Source organism: Anguilla anguilla, chromosome 14, assembly GCF_013347855.1.
Source record: "Anguilla anguilla isolate fAngAng1 chromosome 14, fAngAng1.pri, whole genome shotgun sequence".
NCBI lineage: Eukaryota > Metazoa > Chordata > Actinopteri > Anguilliformes > Anguillidae > Anguilla > Anguilla anguilla.
The window spans coordinates 35,844,600-35,861,679 of NC_049214.1; the positions used below are offsets into that span (position 1 = coordinate 35,844,600).

The window sequence follows — 17,080 nt, forward strand, 5'->3', positions numbered from 1 at the left end:
TTTTAATTTTGTGACATTATCTTTTTAAGCAGAAGGGAATGGAATTTGGCAAATAGAATGGAATTCAGTTCTTTTCTCTTTAAGTATTTAAGGGTTTACAAGTGAGAACTGTTTTCTGTGAGCATGATCACTTAAATGGAAAGATATTTAAATTGATTATTTTAATAGCATATTAAATATCTTTAGTTTTCCGGCACATTTTCTGAATCCAACTGATGTGATCGGGAGTAAACGTCAGGAAACACAATTGCATTTGAAAACCAGTAGCATTTTACCAGTAGCATATTTCTGTTACTGTTTCAGTTGTTACTCGACCTGGCGCTCCTGGCATAGCTTGTGCAATGGTTTATGTTTACGAAGAGTTTTGGTAAAACGTGAGAAACGGGACGTGCTCAACAGTGTCTTGTAGTTTACACAGAAGGCAGTTGAAATAGTGTATCAGTTACAACCGGGTCAGCAAGGTTCTCAGAAGGAAATAATCGCAACCCCTGTCCTCCACGAATGAGACGCGATTAGTCAACTCTTACACTAGTTAAAATGTTTCCTGCCATGCTCCTCCCCCACATGGTTGTTTGTTAGCAATCTGCCCGTTCTAGTTCTATATGATGAGCGTCAACAAGAGCACGAAAGGATGAACCTCATTTCCTCAATGCTTGCCTGGCAGATTCTATTTTCAAAGAGTTTAAATTAACGTTATTATAGTGATCATAGTATGTAACTTTAGTGCTTAGAGAGGCGAGTGTGTTAATTAGAACGCATGTATATCAAGCCAGAGGCAGTAGGATGTTTGTTTCGTTTCTGTAACGATTTCTGTTGTCCTAATGTGATAAAAGCTGATGCCATCATGTTGGGATATTTAATTTTTGCCCTGTTTCAGGGACTAAACCTTGGTGCATACACTGATGTTAAGGATTACGATTCTGTATCTGTATCTATGCATGTGGATAGAGTATACAGAAGAGTGAACGACCACTTTCTGTCGGTAGCGATAGATGCCAGTTTAGTCGCCGAAGAGAAGTACATGTACCTTTTGGGGTGAGTAAAATATTTTCAGGCTTTCACTTTTGAATGATTGTGACTGGCTGTTTGGTTTTGTTTATATTTAACACTGTTTCGCTTAGAGTGAAGATTGTATGAACGTACGGACATTTCTTGGGAAAATAGGATAGCTTAGCGTAATTTACCGACTTGCTAGCATTGTTAGAACTGATGGCTCTATGTATCAATCGCTTATAAGCTTTGTGTGAAACACAAGCTTTGTAAATTCCTTGATGATTCAGACTGCTTTCTTATTGTCCTGCCTAGAGCGGAAATAAGCTGCATATGTATTCATTTTATCCGAAGCTCGTTGTGTCTCTCTGTAAATTGATGCAGTTTATCAATTGATTGAATTCATTGCATTTTCAACTTTGTATTCACATGTAGCCTAGGCTACTAACAATTCCTATTAATTTTGTCGCGAACATGGCAACAGAAGCAAACAGCGTGCGTACTTTGCTTCAGTTCGTTTCTCTGTTTTAGGGGCTCCGAGAGTAATAATTTAAAAAGTTCAAAAGAATTTCACCGCAAACTGAATGAGTGAAGTTCTATGTTAGTATTTTTAATAAGCAGGTTTGTACTAGAGCAGTTTCTTCTCAATCTTCCCCAGCTCTCCGAAACTAAAAACTCTAGCAAAAGAACTGACCCCTGCGTTTCTGCGATTTGGTGGAACGAAACAAGACTTCATGATATTCTCTCCTGAAAACGATTTATTAAAATCAAGGGACTTTACGAAGACTTCGGAATTTCATCAAGGTAACCCATCCTCATGTTGCTGACTGTCTTAACGTGGGCACCTATTTTTTGTTTACTTCTAGATCCCAGTTTACCCACACATAGGCCTAGTAAGCATGTAACTCCTTGAAGTGCCCCTTTAAAACGAGCGTGTTGAAAAGTTAATTTCGGCCGCCACTGCAAGTATTTTTATTGATTTATGCTATGAGAGGCTTTCAATGCCAAGCTTCCGTATACATGAACATGGGCAACATTCAAGATCGCACAATTAAAATGAGACAAATTTTTACGCTCGCAAGTCAGGCTATAACAGTAAGCTAAATTCCCGAAAATGTTAATATTATTTCGGGAAAAACATAATCTTGTGTATGTGTGCTTTTTCTCTCTGGTATCACAATAAGATTATGTAATGTGATTCTGCTGAGCATAGACAAGTTAGACCATTTTAAATCGATAACGTGAATATTATCCAACAGGTTTTGTTCAAATGAATTGAGTGCCAATGATTCTGCAGGACACTGTGTGTGGTATTTTTCCACTAAATTTCGTTTGCACTTTGGCCCTTGTGTTCATTTTTGGTCAAATTGACCCATTTCAAACTTTTAGTAGAAGAGGAATGACATTATGGAGATATGTATTTCATAACCAGTGACTAAGTGTAAATTTGGTTCTTGTTTGGAGTTTCTATTTGTTGTTCATCGTGTTTGCGTTATATATTTTTGCCTAATGGTTTCTTTGAATATAACAAGAAAAATGTGGGGGACAAAATTAGACTGTCACTTCAAAACAATAAACATCAATGCTATAAATTATTTAAAATTCCAATAATGTCCTGGGTATATTTGACCCAGACCGACAGTATCACAGGTGCAAATACGTAAATAGACCACATGAGTTAAAGTGGCCTGTCATTTCCAGAGTACTGACAACATTTGCACACATTATCAATTGCCGGCAATTCCATTAACTAATCTGGTGTATTAGAGGACGTATGTCAGAGACTGGAGTTACCCTTACTTCTGGAGGACAGGCTGAAGAAGGAATGGGCCGAACAGGAAGTCCTCCTTCAGAAAGAGGAAATGGAGGGCATCTATAAGAGAGTCAAGTTCTCAGGTAATCTTGTTGTTCGGTTTATAGAACTAATTCATAGGACTTGGCATAGATGAGGACATTTTCTATGTATATTTGGTTACCAATGTTTTGGTTTCCATGTTGCAAGTCATTGAACCTTGTGACTATTGCATTCATGCCTTAAATGTTTTAGCAGTGACATTAATTCAGGAAAAAAAAAAATTGTTTCTTAGCACATTGAAAATATTTGCTGATACCAAGGTGACCAAATGACCTCAAATGTCAGAATGACTAATCACGATGCAAACAAAAAACCCCATTGGACTTCCCTTATTATTGTGCAACAGAATCAAAACTTTGAGAAGAAATGAAACTTTATGTGTTAATCAGATGTACACCCCTATCTTCTGCACCCTTCCAGAATATGCAGTAGACCTGCTCTACACGTTTGCAAACTGCTCTGGGTTTGACCTCATCTTTGGATTGAACGCGCTCCTCAGAACGCAGGGAAATTCCTGGGACAGCAGGAATGCGGAGTTGCTCCTGAGCTACTGTGAATCCAAACAGTACAACATGTCCTGGGAACTGGGGAATGGTAATGTGTCAACACAGCCCAGAAAAGGCTCTCTCCCGGCAGATGTGGATTAGGATATAATCAGCAGCTGTCCTTAATTTACAAATATATGCAATTACTTTTTGTTATGCTCTTCAAGAACACAGTTTGGTGAGTTATTTTGGAAATCAGCATGATTGGAAATGACACTTATTAGTTTGCAATGCAATGTATGGGCAAACTTTTTTGTGTGTCTTTTTTACATCTGTCTCGATCCTGGGTGATTAATCAGAAAAATACATAAGTGCCAGTCCTAAACTCATGTACCACGGTGCTATTTTAGAATCGCACCTTCCAATATTACTAACTGCTGGCTCTGTTTGTCAGAGTCATTAATGGCTTTTCTGTGAGGAAATGTCCAGACCTCACAACATAGACAGCAGGATCATCCATTTAATCTTGTTACCTGAAAACATAACAAAAGAGACATGCAAACAACTCTAGACCAATCACTTGGGTATAAGGTATTTAGAGACAGCCTGATGCATATAAATCCAGTCCAGAGTCACTGAAATACTTTGATCTTGTGTTTCTGTTAGAGCCCAACAGTTATGAGAAGAAGGCAGGGATCCGGGTGGACGGGCACCAGCTGGGCCAGGACTTTGTCCACCTGCGTAAGATCCTCCAGGAATCCAAATTTTACCAAATGGCCAAGCTCTACGGTCCTGACATCGGCCAGCCCAGAGACCACCGGAGAGACTTGCTGGAAGGGTAAGAAAGCTAAGAAAAGTTAAGAAAGCTACTCTCCCGTCTCACACTTTAACATTAACTGACGCTCTTCCTTATCTTTGCCACATCATACTCCAGGTCATGATGTATGAACTGTGTGAACTTATCCAAAAATACAAAGCACACACAAGATAGGCAGTGGTATCTCTAGCCACTGCAAAACAACAACAACAGTGTTAAGAGATAAGATGATTTAAAGATGCACTGCTTTTGGTTTTGACTTGAAGGGATAACATTTTTGTCTATATTATTACTGTATTTTATTTTACTGGTTATATAAGATATATGTATTCTGTCCAGTTCAACGTTGCTTGTTATCCTATGTATGATAAGGGATTGCTGAATAACTGTGAGTCCGACACCAATATATTACAGGCCAGAAGCTCCTACAGGCATTGAGCAAAAAGCAAAAAGGAGCATGTAGAACCTTTACTTTTCTACTTAATGAGGTGGTCATCCTTGGTACTGACATGCATACGGTTGCACATTCTCTCTCTGAAGGTATAAAGGCTCACTGTAGATAATGCTGCTTTAGTATGGTGTTGACTGTTGCCAGGCATACTATTTCTGTAGAAATAAAGACCATTATTATTAGTAGCAGTAGCAGTAGTAGCAACAGTAGTAGTAGTTGCAGCATATTGGCAGCTAAGAAACAAAGGTGTGACAGAATAAATATGCCTAACCATACCACAAGTGTGTCCTTAAACCAGTGAGAGCCTCAAAACTAGTTGCACAAGCGTCTGCTCAAGAATTTAAAAGAGTTTCGTTGAACTAGTAATGTAAATTTGTATTGTCCAAGTGCTGGCTTGACTTTCGCGGTGTGTCCAATTGAGTAACTGGTCCACTCTCTCAGTGCGTTCTTTAATAATGAGTTATTTGAGTTGCAGAATGAGGTCAGATGCCTTAAGAGCTTCTATATCTCCAACAGAGCAACACTAATTGTGCATGAAATTAAGTTTTAAAACCTCAGACAACTAGGGAAAAGCTTTCGGTACCCTATTTATAGGATAAAATAGTCATATGCACCAGGATATTGAATTCACAGTGGTTTACTATCATTATAAGCACATCATCATTGAAAATGAATAACTCAAATACCACTATGTTGTGGATAAAAATATTAATTAACATCATTAAATATATAGATATTGAAGGAATATTTATGCATGTATACTAGTAATAAGCACACTAGTTTGTGTGGCATAGTCTAACTAACTTCTGGAGAAATTTATCATAAAGGACTTGTTTTTACCAAATTAAAAGGGCAGATATTTAATAAATACCTGGAGTATAATTTCTACCTTGATCGACTGGTAGTATTTATAGGATGTAGGGCACTTATGAAAGAAATGTCCCCAAAAAATGAAAGTGAATCTTTCATCAAGATAAGTATTGCAGATAAGATGCAATAATGCAGCACAAGTCAAATAGAATTGGAACAACTTACCACTGTAAACATGGGTGTCGTAGAGCTCTGGTGCTGCTTTTCCTTTCCTTGTGGAAATGTGCTCAATACCTTTGCAGTTACATTCTGTTTTTGTGTCTTTTCCAGGTTTTTGGAGAGTGGTGCAAAGGCCATAGATGCATGTACTTGGCACCAGTAAGTTAATTGTCCGCATTTCTCAAAATCAGGGGAGGATTTACTCTGAGGGGCAGGTATTGGAGGAGTGTTTTTCCCTCACAGAACATACACTGCTTGGTCTACTGAACTGAGAGCAGAATATTCTGGTGACAGTTTTGATTCAGATTTGAAATTATCAGCCCCTACTGCTGTGATGTTGGTAAACCATACATTTTTATTATCTACAGAATTATGCGACCAGTTGACGGAGACAAAACTGTTGCACCTGACATGACATGCAACTGGTATTCAAGCATAGTCATGCCTCTTCTGAGTACAAGTTTGGATGAATCTAGTTATGCCTCATTTGGATAATAATTAGTATTGATATATTCCTCTATTAAGGGGCTCCTTGGTTAGAATGGCCACAGTTGTGTGTTCCTTTCTAGTGTTTACCTGAATATGATATGAATCAAATGTGCCCTGAGTAGTCACACTGTAGATACTGTAAATGTCTTCACAAGATGTTATTTTCTCTGAGGTGATTCTCCAGGCACAAAATCCCGTTAAGCTTTCATTAAATCGATGTGTTAAAATGAAGTGGAAATGAGTGCGGGTCTTTATGCGCGTTTCCTTGGGAAAGTTTCATATGTGCTTGTGACGTTTGCGAAAAAGAAACTTCCCTTTTTCGAGATCCTTTATTAACTGTCAGTAACAGATGTGGTCAGTTTTGGCAGTATTTGGTTTAACCTCCTTTTGGTCTGATCAGAGTGCATTTAACTCTCAGGAGTAGTGTTTCCAGTTTTGGCTGTTGCTTTGTTTTGTTCAAGTGGCTGTGTATTTGTTGGAATTACTGAATGAAGTTGGCTCTCAAACCAAAGCTTCCCCAAGCTTACGATGTTTTCCCATTATTGCAGTGACTGTAGGGCTAGGATTGTAGGATGTGGATGGGCAGTATTTCAAATACATGTATGCAAATGGAGTTGCATGCACTTAATATGTAATATGGGTTGCTCATATATTTTTTTAATGGTGTCACCTGCAAAGAAACCTACACTTTTACTCACCATTGCAGTTTATTGGTGCATTTTTTTGGGAGGACATTTTGCCCATCCCTGGCCAGGGTGCTGGTATTTAAGGCCATATAGGTCATGCAGACCATGACTATAGAAGAAGCTGACTGTAACCATGGGAATATACACTGATGTGGATGGCATGTTAGGAATGGTTGAAAAAAGCATAACATTTGCTGAAGTGTAGTACTCAAACCTAAGAAAAACTCAGTTACACTGTTCAGTTACCCTGAAATGTCCTTGGCAGACACACAAGAAGGAATGATGAGATGCCTTGCATACTTAAAATACAAACACAGCACTGTTCTTATTCTATAGAGCAGTGTTCCTTTCTCTAGCTGCAGCCGTTATTGGATTTTGACCTGGCCTGGTGATCTCAGTGGCTCCTTATTTAGGTCACATGGAAGTTCATCCTGTGTTTGCCCCCTCTCTGTGTGTTACGTGTTGCTGCTGCGGTCACCCACATGCACACACACATCAGACCTTCACATTAGCTGTCAGTTTGGTCTGTTAAAAGGATCAAAGCCATCTCCAGATGCACCAAAGCTTTTGAGGCATTCAGTTTCAAGTCAGCAACTGCCCACTTTCTTCAGGAAGTATCACCACTAGTGAAAGGACATCGCTAAATAAGTTGGAGGTTTGCTGATATAGCCTTAGTGTAATTTTTTTTGCCTGTTCTAAATAGATATTTCTGTCAAAGCGTGTTGAGCTTGAATAGGCTTAAAATGTTTGATATGACTAACTGAAATCCATAGATTTCCATCGATTTTTTGCCAAAATAACAAAAAAAAAAAAAAAATCAGGTTTCAGGTTTTTAGGCAGGACAGCGCAGTACAGCTGGGAGCAGCACTCAGACCACCCGTGTCATGTGTTCATTTCTGCGGCACACTTAGACCACACGCCAGTTCCTTAAAAACACACATGATGTTATGTGACGTCTGAGGGCTCAGCCACAGACAACAACAGACAGCTGTTTTCCAGTCGTTGCTCCCATGTGAACATATTGGCCTTTGTGAGCACTGACATTTCAGGTCAGGCATCTGTTTTGTCCTGTTCATAGCTACTATGTCAATGGAAGGGACACTTCATTGGAAGATTTCCTCGACCCTGAAGTACTGGATACCTTTGCTACAAAAACCAATGAAGTCCTTCAGGTGAATAAAAAAGTAGAACCTAAATCCCTTTATTTTATGGATATAAGAATTCAAATTGGGGAAGATCTACTAATCTATAACGTCAAATGATGCATGACTACTATATTTTACTGTTTATATTTAATAAATGATGCGACCTGTGTCATGCAGTGATGATCTAAGCTATTTGTACAGATCTCAAGGTGCACTACAAATACACACATATTTGGAGATATTACATGGAGAATGATTATTTATAAAAATTACGTAGATATAACACCATTTCACTGAAGGTCACATGTTGAAATCATAAAGAATCCTTAGCCTCCACTTAACCAGAAAACCTAAGAGTCTGGGTTGTTGAATTCATTCTGCCAGATGGCACAAATGAACAGGCTTGCTTCTCTCTCTTGATAACAGACCATTGACCTGGTGTCTCCTGGGAAGAAGGTGTGGCTTGGAGAGACCAGTTCCGCATACGGGGGTGGTGCTCTGGGGCTCTCCGACACATTTGTTGCTGGATTCATGCGAGTAATCCAGCTGTAGTTCTGCTGTAGTTTCACTGAATGATTCTACCTGAAGCCTAGTACTGTTCATAAAATCTGCTTCTCTGTCTGTGTTAACTAGCATTTAATCATTTTTATTTGGTCCTCAACCAACCTTATAAATGGTGTGTGTGAGTCCAGATGCTCCTGATATCCTGATCATGTCAACCTTACTAAAGACTGATTGGCTGTTCACTGTTGTGTTGGCTACCCAATCCCTTGCATTCTATACCCATTTTGATTTCCCAGGTGGTCACTAGAAATAAGAATTCAGTTGACCTATGGTCAAATAAGTAACATAAAGAAAAGTAAATATATTTAGTGGTTAGGTCTTATAATTACACCTGTAGCCTACCTGGAATTACAGAAACTTTACTCATTCAAATTGCTGCAGGTGGCTGGACAAACTTGGCCTTGCTGCTAAACTGGGCCTGGATGTCGTCATCAGGCAGGTCCTGGTTGGTTCTGGAACGTACCATCTGGTGGATGCTAACCTTGACCCACTTCCTGTGAGTACTGACTCAAATTGGAAATCATGGCCTTGACAGTATCATTCTAAAATTAAGTTTATTTAGTATTATTTAGTATCCATATTTTTATGTAAAACTCATTAAAAAATAATCATATGAATGTCCAAAGATTGGACATTAGCTTGAATGTAGAATATTGCTAGAATTAGTTTACTCTTTACTTGCCTGAGTCAAGATTTCTCACCTTCATCAAAAACAGTCAGTATTTAAATGTGGAGATCATTGACCGGTGAATCCAAGTGAATGTACAGTAGTTGTGATTCATCTCTCTGATTGGTTGTCCCTCTGGCAGGATTATTGGCTGTCAGTTCTGTACAAGAGGCTGGTTGGACCGGAGGTGCTGGATGTTGCGTTCACCATCAATGGGGCAAGGAAACGAAGACTGCGCATGTACCTGCACTGCACTAACAAGAGAGCGTAAGACAGCCCTACTCATAGACTCACAGTGCAACACGTTTTTCTGAATCCAGAATTACTCTAGCCTGATACTCTAGCCCATTTTTTTATTTATTTACCTGTGTACTGTGTTGCCTGTGTTGACCTGTGATTTCTCAACCAAGTCTCTTCATTCAGTTTAATTTCTTTATTTTATCTATACTTTTGTAAAGAAAAGCACTGTGAACCAGTGCACCAAGTGAGATTATTATTATTATTATTATTATTATCATTATTATTATTATCATTATCATTAGTATTATTGTTAACCTGGGTCTGTAAACCACCTCTCTGTCCTCTCCCCAGCCCAAACCCCAAGACAGGCGCTGTCACCTTGTTCGCCCTGAATCTGAGTCACGGCCCAGCAAGAATTTCTCTGCCCTCCCAGTTTTCGAACAGCACGGTGGAGGCCTTTGTGCTGGAGGGCGGGGAGACTGGAGAACATGGGTTGTACTCCAGGTACCGCAGTCAACTTTACTCATGCAGTCATGTCAAGAAATATTGCTAGTCATGATTCCATTTACTTTAATAAAAGTTCCAGAACCCACTGATGTAAAACAACCCCAAAACTTCATAGATACACCGCAGTATTTCACCGTAGGTATAATGTCCTTTTCAACGTAAGCATCCTTCCTCCAGTGCCAAACCCACCACCGGTGTACCTGGCAAAAAGCTCTATTTTATTATGGTCAGATGAGATGAGGCCAAAATGTAGCCTTTTGCCCAATATGGGCAGCAGTGTAGTATAATGGGTAAGGAACTGGGCGTTTGATTGTAGGACACTGCCATTGTATCCTTGAGCAAGGTACTTAACATGCTTTGCTTCAGTGTATATCCAGCTTTATAAATGGATGCAATGTGAATGCTATGTAAAAGTTGTGTGAGTCATCCTGGATAAGACTGTCTGCTGAATGCCTGTATTGTAATGTAACATACCAGCAGTGAGGTTTGGCATTGGAAGAAGGATACATTTGTTTAAAAGAACACCACCACTAATTAATATCTGTTTTTGTGGCCAATAACATGTTGAATATGAATATGAAGGCCTGTGTCTCTCTGAACATTTTTTCTGGCCACCATTTTGTCTGTGGTAGGACTGTAAAAAGACTGCTGGTGGTGTGAACACCATTCCTGTTCTGAACCAGGAAATTAGCTATTGTTCAGCACAGTGAGCCCTGCCTGCCTGCAGTGGGACAAAACTGGTAATGTGAGATTCTTCTGCCTTCCGCAGGTCTGTCCGACTAAATGGAGAGGTGCTGAAACTGGTGGATGACAGAACCCTGCCCCCCCTCCAGGGGGCGCTCCTGCCCCCAGGGGACCATCTCAAACTTCCCGCATTCTCCTTTGCCTTCTACGTCCTGAGGGACGCCCACGCGCCGGGATGCAGATGATGTTGAGCGGTTTGAACCGGTTTAGTCAACCGACATCTACCGAGAGAAACCAGTTCAATATGACCGCATTATTTGTCAGAAGATATCAGGTACTGAGAGAGAGAGAGAGAGAGGGGCCATAACCGGTTTATTTCCAAAGTGACTACTGCCTGTTGTTTGCCTGTTTTTTTTCTTTCTGGAAAATTGATTCTGTTCAGTGAGTATGTTTAATGTTCAAATGCTTTTCCATACTTTCATTAAGGTGAGGTTGAGTGAAAAACTGTTATACATCAAGAAAATGCAAGTAACTAAATATTTAATTCATTTAAAGGGATATTGCATATATTCACCTAAAATTAGCAAACCAATTTTCTTTCTTTTTTTTTTTTTTGCATTCATACTTGACCAAAATCTGTTTTCAGTTTTATATAATTTGCATTTGAAAAATACAATATCTAGTATCAAATCTGTTTATGGAATAATTATCAGAGCTACTTCAGTTTGGGGGTTAGCATAAGAGTTCTTTGCAAATGAACATGTTGGCCTAAACTTTCCACTGGTCTGACTTTAAATCAGACTGTAGGGCAGGATATTTTTTATCCTTAACTTGATGAAATCATCAAAATGCACATTTGTCTTGCAAGACTTTGCACTATAGGTAAATATGATATATTTGTTTTGAGTTTTATAGTTCAGCTGAATGTATTGTGCAACAAAATGGCTGCATTCAAGCCCTGTAAATGTATGATTCATTCATAATGGATCTTGAAAATCTTGGCAATGTGTTATACTTTGGAAGCATTGCCTTTTATGTTAATGTCACAGTAAACATGATGTGGGATATAATGAGTAACTATATCCCACATCATAGCTCAGGAGGTAAGAGCGGTTATCTGACAGTTGGAGGGTTGCCGGTTCGATCCCCCGCCCTGGGCGTGTCAAAGTGTCCCTGAGCAAGACACCTAACCCCTAATTGCTGATTGGTATCTGATTGGTACCTTGCAATGGCAGCCTTTCACCATTGGTGTGTGAGTGTGTGTGTGAATGGGTGAATGATAGGCATCAATTTTAAAGTGCTTTGGATAAAAGCGTTATATAAATGCAGTCCATTTACCATTTAATTTAATAGAAGACAAAGGAAACAGATAGGAAATGTATTCAAATATATTCATTTATAAAGCACTGAAAAGAAAAATGTACCTGTAAATTATGATTTTTTTTATTTATACACTATAATTTTTTTTACAGTAGATTTTATGGTGAGGTTAAAATGTGTTGTATGTACATAGTAGTTTTTGTGGGAAAATAAATTCACGTAAGTTTATATAGTCTGTTATTGTTTGTTTATTTGTGAAGCCCAACACCACACTAGTCTGTTTGACTACCTCACTACTTCCCCACTATTCCCCCACGCTTGTTTATATCTGGTCTAATATGAGCTACTGCAGTTGTAAACAATTGTACTTTTATTATTATTGTTAGCTGTATCATTGGTCCATAATGGTCTTATCTTAAAGGAAATTGCTAATTTACCATATTCAACGGCCTGAACAGCAAAACAGTCATAATAACTTTACATGCTCATTCATATATTTGTTTTACAAATCTTTACTGACCCCCTTCCCCTTAAAAGCCTGTTATTATGGCCAATAGCCTCTTATGAGTGACCAAAGAGATTTAGTCAGATTCATTCCACACAATCAGGAAAAAAACAAGACAAGTTCTCGTGGCACGGTTTTACTTCAGCTAAGTATTTTACAATTTGAAAAGAATTGAATTGTTTGCATTTAGCATTGGACCTTGAGCCCTGGAGAATGCCTGTAAGACTAGAGATTACAGTCAGCACTGAGCAAACAGCAGTGACTCTGGGCACTGGGCGGCTCTGTTACTCTTCCTGCTCCTCCCCATGTGTGATGATGTAACAAAGGGATTTGTAATCCAGGTTCCCTGATTGGTCAATGGTGGAGGACTGAAACATCTGCTTTACCTGCAGTTAGCCACAAAAAAACCAGTAAGGGTGGGAACACAGTTCATTACAGTCATAAGGAATTTTTTTTTAAGTGCCTACCTCTTCTGCTGTGAACTTGTCTGCCTGTGTCATCAGAATACGTTGTAATCTACATGAAGAAAAACAAATTTTAAGACAGAAATTTAAGAGCAGTAGTACATTGTATGGAAAATTAATGTTAAAAACGTCATGCAAGGTAAATGTATATATATTTAAAATACACTTGTATTTTAATATGTGTAAAATATGTGTATATGTGCATTTGTGTGTACTAATAATTGTTTGATTTATTATCTGTGCTAAGGTTTAATTGTGCGATTGTATGAACTTACTCATCTTTGTGAACATGTCCCTTGCCTTGAGGATCAAACATTTTAAAGGCATTTAAAATGGTTTCCTCTGGGTCCGTGCCTACACACAGATGAACATATTTATTTAGTACTCTCAATCATAACAGATGTTTAAAGCAGTGTACGAATGTCTAAATCCATTACATCACTTGTGCTACATAGCTAACCCTTGTTTACAGCTCTCAATGACTGTCATTTCAATCCTTCATGCAAGCTCACGAGTAGGTATCTTTAACTAGTGATTCATTGTGTGCTTTTTCCGTATGTCAACTTTTGCTGGAATAGTTGAGAGAACACAACTTTTCCAGCAACAGTGCAGTGTGCTGCATTATAAAATGATCACCTTTAACATTGGTGATTGAGAGGAAGAGAGGGTATGTACGATGTAATTTTTTAATGCTATGTAATATAACCATAATGGTACAGGTGTTTCACAAGAACACTGCGTAAGGGACAAAGGGTGTAATTGGAACTTTTTTAAAAAAAAACCTTTTTGGCCTAAATATGGAACATTCCCAGCTAATTTAGACTGGTTGGCATCCCATAAATGGGTTAAGGGCAATAGGGCGGTACCATGTAGCTTTTCTCCAAACAGGTTAAGGAACATGGTGAAGTTTATGGGGCCACTGGCTTCTTTCAGCATTTCCTCCAGCTCATTGTCTTTGACGTTCAGTTTACCTGGTGAGTGGAATTAGTTAGCACTGTTGGAATAGCAGCTTGTTTTGAACACACATACACAGACAATAGAGTAAAATACACACCCAGAGAGGCATACGTGTCCTTCAGGTCTTCCTTATCAATGAACCCATCCCTGTTCTGATCAATGAGAGTGAAGGCCTGAGAGAGAGAGAGAGAATGTATTATGCATTATGTGAATCTTTTGTGGGGTGAGGTCTTGTTATAATCCCCATAGGGTTTCTTTTACTTCACCTGCACATTCTGTTTTTGTTGGATTTATATGCTATCTAAATTCACTTATGTGCAAATAAATAAAATAAAATAAAGCAAAACAGAAAAGGTCTCATTACATATTGGTTACTGTACATATAGTCTATAATACTTCACTGTAGAAACCTAAATGACTCATGATTACTGTCGAGAATGAATTATTACATTTTATTACAAACCTTTCAAGAAAGTTTCATTAATGACAAACAACCCTTGTAATCCAGAGTGCACTGTTGGTTTCTCGACTTGCATCTGTCACCTCTGACAAAGAATGCTAGCTAGCTAAAGCAATAGAATCTGCAGACCGATCACAGAACACACAGTCGGGCTTATAGCTGTGACTGTCTAAATCTGTGCCAGGTGCTTACTGAGCCCATGGCTGTAGCAAAGCTGTGTTTCCCTCATTAGTTAATTGCTCAAACACGAGGTGTGATGGAATTTGTCACAGCTGGGCCCGCTCACCTCCTTGAACTCCTGGATCTGTGTTTGCTCAAACATGGAGAAGACATTGGAGGAGGCTCTCTGTGCCCTCTTGGCTCCTCCTTCCTTCTTCTTGGTCTTTCTGCTGGCCTGGGACGGGTTTGGTTTGAGGACAGGGGTGCGGTCACAGACTAAGTATTCCTTCTGAACATTTCTTATAACAGTATTTAGGTCATTATTCATTACACCTTGTTTAAGTCAATTCACTGGTATGGTGATAGATTTCTAGGTCAATGGTTAAATCATTCCAATCATGCCCGAATATACACTTACACATTTTGTTACGCAAAATACAAAGTAAATCTACCTATGAAATAGAATCAAAATGGTGGAGGTGTAGGGTTCTTTGCAGGTGGCAAAGAAATTACATATGAAATACATGTAAATACATATTTTAAATACTGCATATCCATAACAGCAGGGGTGACAGAAATGCAGGTAGGGGTCCCGAATTTCCAAACTGGTAATGATGGAAGAATTGATCATCTGTTGATTTTGAACTTGAAAATCTGATGATTTTCAAAGTATGTTACTTTATAACAAGGCTGATCTCGATGACCATTGGAGTGTACAGAATGGTGAGAATTGTCACAAATAGCTCTTGTAGGAAGCCATGTCACAGAAAATAATTTAAATGAAATGGTCTCCCAATTCCCCTCCCTCAAATAGGAACTTTGAAAAAAAATCCCTTTCATTGAAAGTTATTTTTCAGACCAAGACCCTAAATAGATGCCTGTATGCCACCAAATGCAGAGATGCTGCATATTAAAACAAGTAACTTTCTTTCTATATCTACCTGAATTGTACTAATTCAGAAGATGGAATAGCTACACACATGAGCAACTATTTGTATTTCCAAGGTCATAATAAAATCCTCTTTAACTGATTATACCCACACGTCTTAAAATTCTCATACTGCCAAACACAGAAAGAGACGTCGGTGATACTCACCATGTTTTACTGGTGCTGATGCTCCTCCACAAGAATGCGCCCGGAGAACTTGGAGGAAGACAGCTTAAATACGACAGCTGTCTGTAACAGAAACACGGCTGGCATGGAGGGGATCCCGGGGGGGGTCACCCTGATCCGACAGGGACCCCCAGCCCAGGCAAAACCCTCCATACATGGGCAAGTCATTAGGCGAGGCCCAGGCCCCTCTAGAGGCCTGGCAACTGCTGCTCATATTCAAAACCTTTTAAAGGATTTGCACATTGCCACACATGGCTGGAGACAGACAAGCTAAATTTAATGGAGGATCTGATTTTGTACTGCGTTCACTTAATGTGTTTTCCTTTAATAGCACTGTAATAAGAGGTGGTTATTCTCGCTTTATTTGTTCCATTGACAAGTGAAGTCTGGTGTACACTAAGACATCTGACTTTCAAGAATGTGTTAATTCAATGATTTTTGGTAATGACCAATTTAATCTTTACTTTCTTGAGCTGCTCAGCTTATACATTATTAATATGTGGGGATAATGTCAATAAAGGTCATGTGATTTAATTCATGGCATTCACAATGAGTTGACGTTCAGTAAGGGGACCCTTGGAACTACGTGTTTCACCAAAGTTCTCACACTTCGATGGGAAATCATACCATTTTAAAAGCCTGCCACATTACTAAAGAGAGTAACTGTATGAACTGTTTAAAACAGAATAAAAATGGCTCCCATGGCTCAGATATTTTCATTTGGCTCCAAGTTGAGTCACCTCAGTCTGCCTAGAGACTGGAATTAGGAGAGAAAGAAGTCCTAGTGCTGGCTAAAATTACCCCCAGAATCTGAAGCAGACCCAAGAGAGTGGCCAGTTAAGTTACTCAAACTTCATCTCCAGCTTTAAGGCATCTTGGACCTCCCATGTGTCTAGTGTGGATATTCATGTGGGGTTGTGAAACTGGATGGTGGTCAGCCTGACTGGCACTCTCTATGACCATCTCAAATTCAAAAAAGTATACACTCACATGGTGAGTAATCTTGGAACTTCCAACAAAAAAGTACCAAAACAATGAATGGTTGACCAAAATACATGTATCAATAGAGATCCATTTTCACAATTAATTAATTAATAACAGAACATACAAACTTTGTATTCATAGACATCTTTTAATTAGTCAAGAATTGTATAATTAATGTCTGTGCTTACTGCCAAACGTATCCTCAATACATAACACACAAAAATATGGCTTTATCCGGCTAACTACAAGAACAGCAACAATGTTGACTGACAGAATAAATTTAAGTTGCATACTACTAGCTTTTCACTGTGAGTTTACAAATAAAACAAGCACTAAATGGACAGCAGCTCTGATGAAAGCTTTAGGCCCCAGCCTTCCCATATGGCACATTAATAGTCACCGTCTCCACCCTGAGTGCCCATGTACTAATACGCATTTATATTATACGCATCACATGAAGTCTATGAACCTGCAGCACTGTAGCACTGTCGTCGTAGACAAATCTTCA

The 17,080-nt window shown here is 38.9% G+C and overlaps 2 protein-coding genes across 2 annotated transcripts; one reads left to right on the top strand and one right to left on the bottom strand.

Annotated features, from left to right (window-relative positions):
* Window positions 1-558: 558 nt before the first annotated feature.
* hpse (heparanase) lies at window positions 559-11,636 on the top strand. Its single transcript, XM_035389729.1, has 12 exons — window positions 559-1,035; window positions 1,649-1,794; window positions 2,758-2,886; window positions 3,266-3,439; window positions 3,997-4,168; window positions 5,739-5,786; window positions 7,881-7,974; window positions 8,374-8,480; window positions 8,893-9,007; window positions 9,321-9,445; window positions 9,770-9,922; window positions 10,695-11,636. Exons 1-12 carry the CDS (start codon window positions 758-760, stop codon window positions 10,852-10,854), a joined length of 1,701 nt encoding a protein of 566 aa, XP_035245620.1. The 5' UTR covers window positions 559-757; the 3' UTR covers window positions 10,855-11,636.
* A 918-nt stretch (window positions 11,637-12,554) lies between these two features.
* LOC118212118 (myosin light chain 5-like) lies at window positions 12,555-15,649 on the bottom strand. Its single transcript, XM_035389732.1, has 7 exons — window positions 15,571-15,649; window positions 14,602-14,709; window positions 13,953-14,028; window positions 13,765-13,869; window positions 13,174-13,252; window positions 12,902-12,950; window positions 12,555-12,820 (listed from the first exon to the last, which is right to left on the bottom strand). Exons 1-7 carry the CDS (start codon window positions 15,571-15,573, stop codon window positions 12,719-12,721), a joined length of 522 nt encoding a protein of 173 aa, XP_035245623.1. The 5' UTR covers window positions 15,574-15,649; the 3' UTR covers window positions 12,555-12,718.
* Between the last annotated feature and the right edge of the window lie 1,431 nt (window positions 15,650-17,080).

Excerpts from the sequence above, each read along its gene's own strand:
- hpse (XM_035389729.1), top strand. The coding sequence starts at position 758 with ATGTATATCAAGCCAGAGGCAGTAGGATGTTTGTTTCGTTTCTGTAAC. Across the intron at positions 2,887-3,265 it reads TAAGAGAGTCAAGTTCTCAG|AATATGCAGTAGACCTGCTC; the intron begins GTAATCTTGTTG and ends GCACCCTTCCAG. Across the intron at positions 4,169-5,738 it reads CGGAGAGACTTGCTGGAAGG|GTTTTTGGAGAGTGGTGCAA; the intron begins GTAAGAAAGCTA and ends TGTCTTTTCCAG.
- LOC118212118 (XM_035389732.1), bottom strand. Across the intron at positions 12,951-13,173 it reads GGACATGTTCACAAAGATGA|ATTACAACGTATTCTGATGA; the intron begins GTAAGTTCATAC and ends TTCTTCATGTAG. Across the intron at positions 12,821-12,901 it reads ACAAGTTCACAGCAGAAGAG|GTAAAGCAGATGTTTCAGTC; the intron begins GTAGGCACTTAA and ends GGCTAACTGCAG.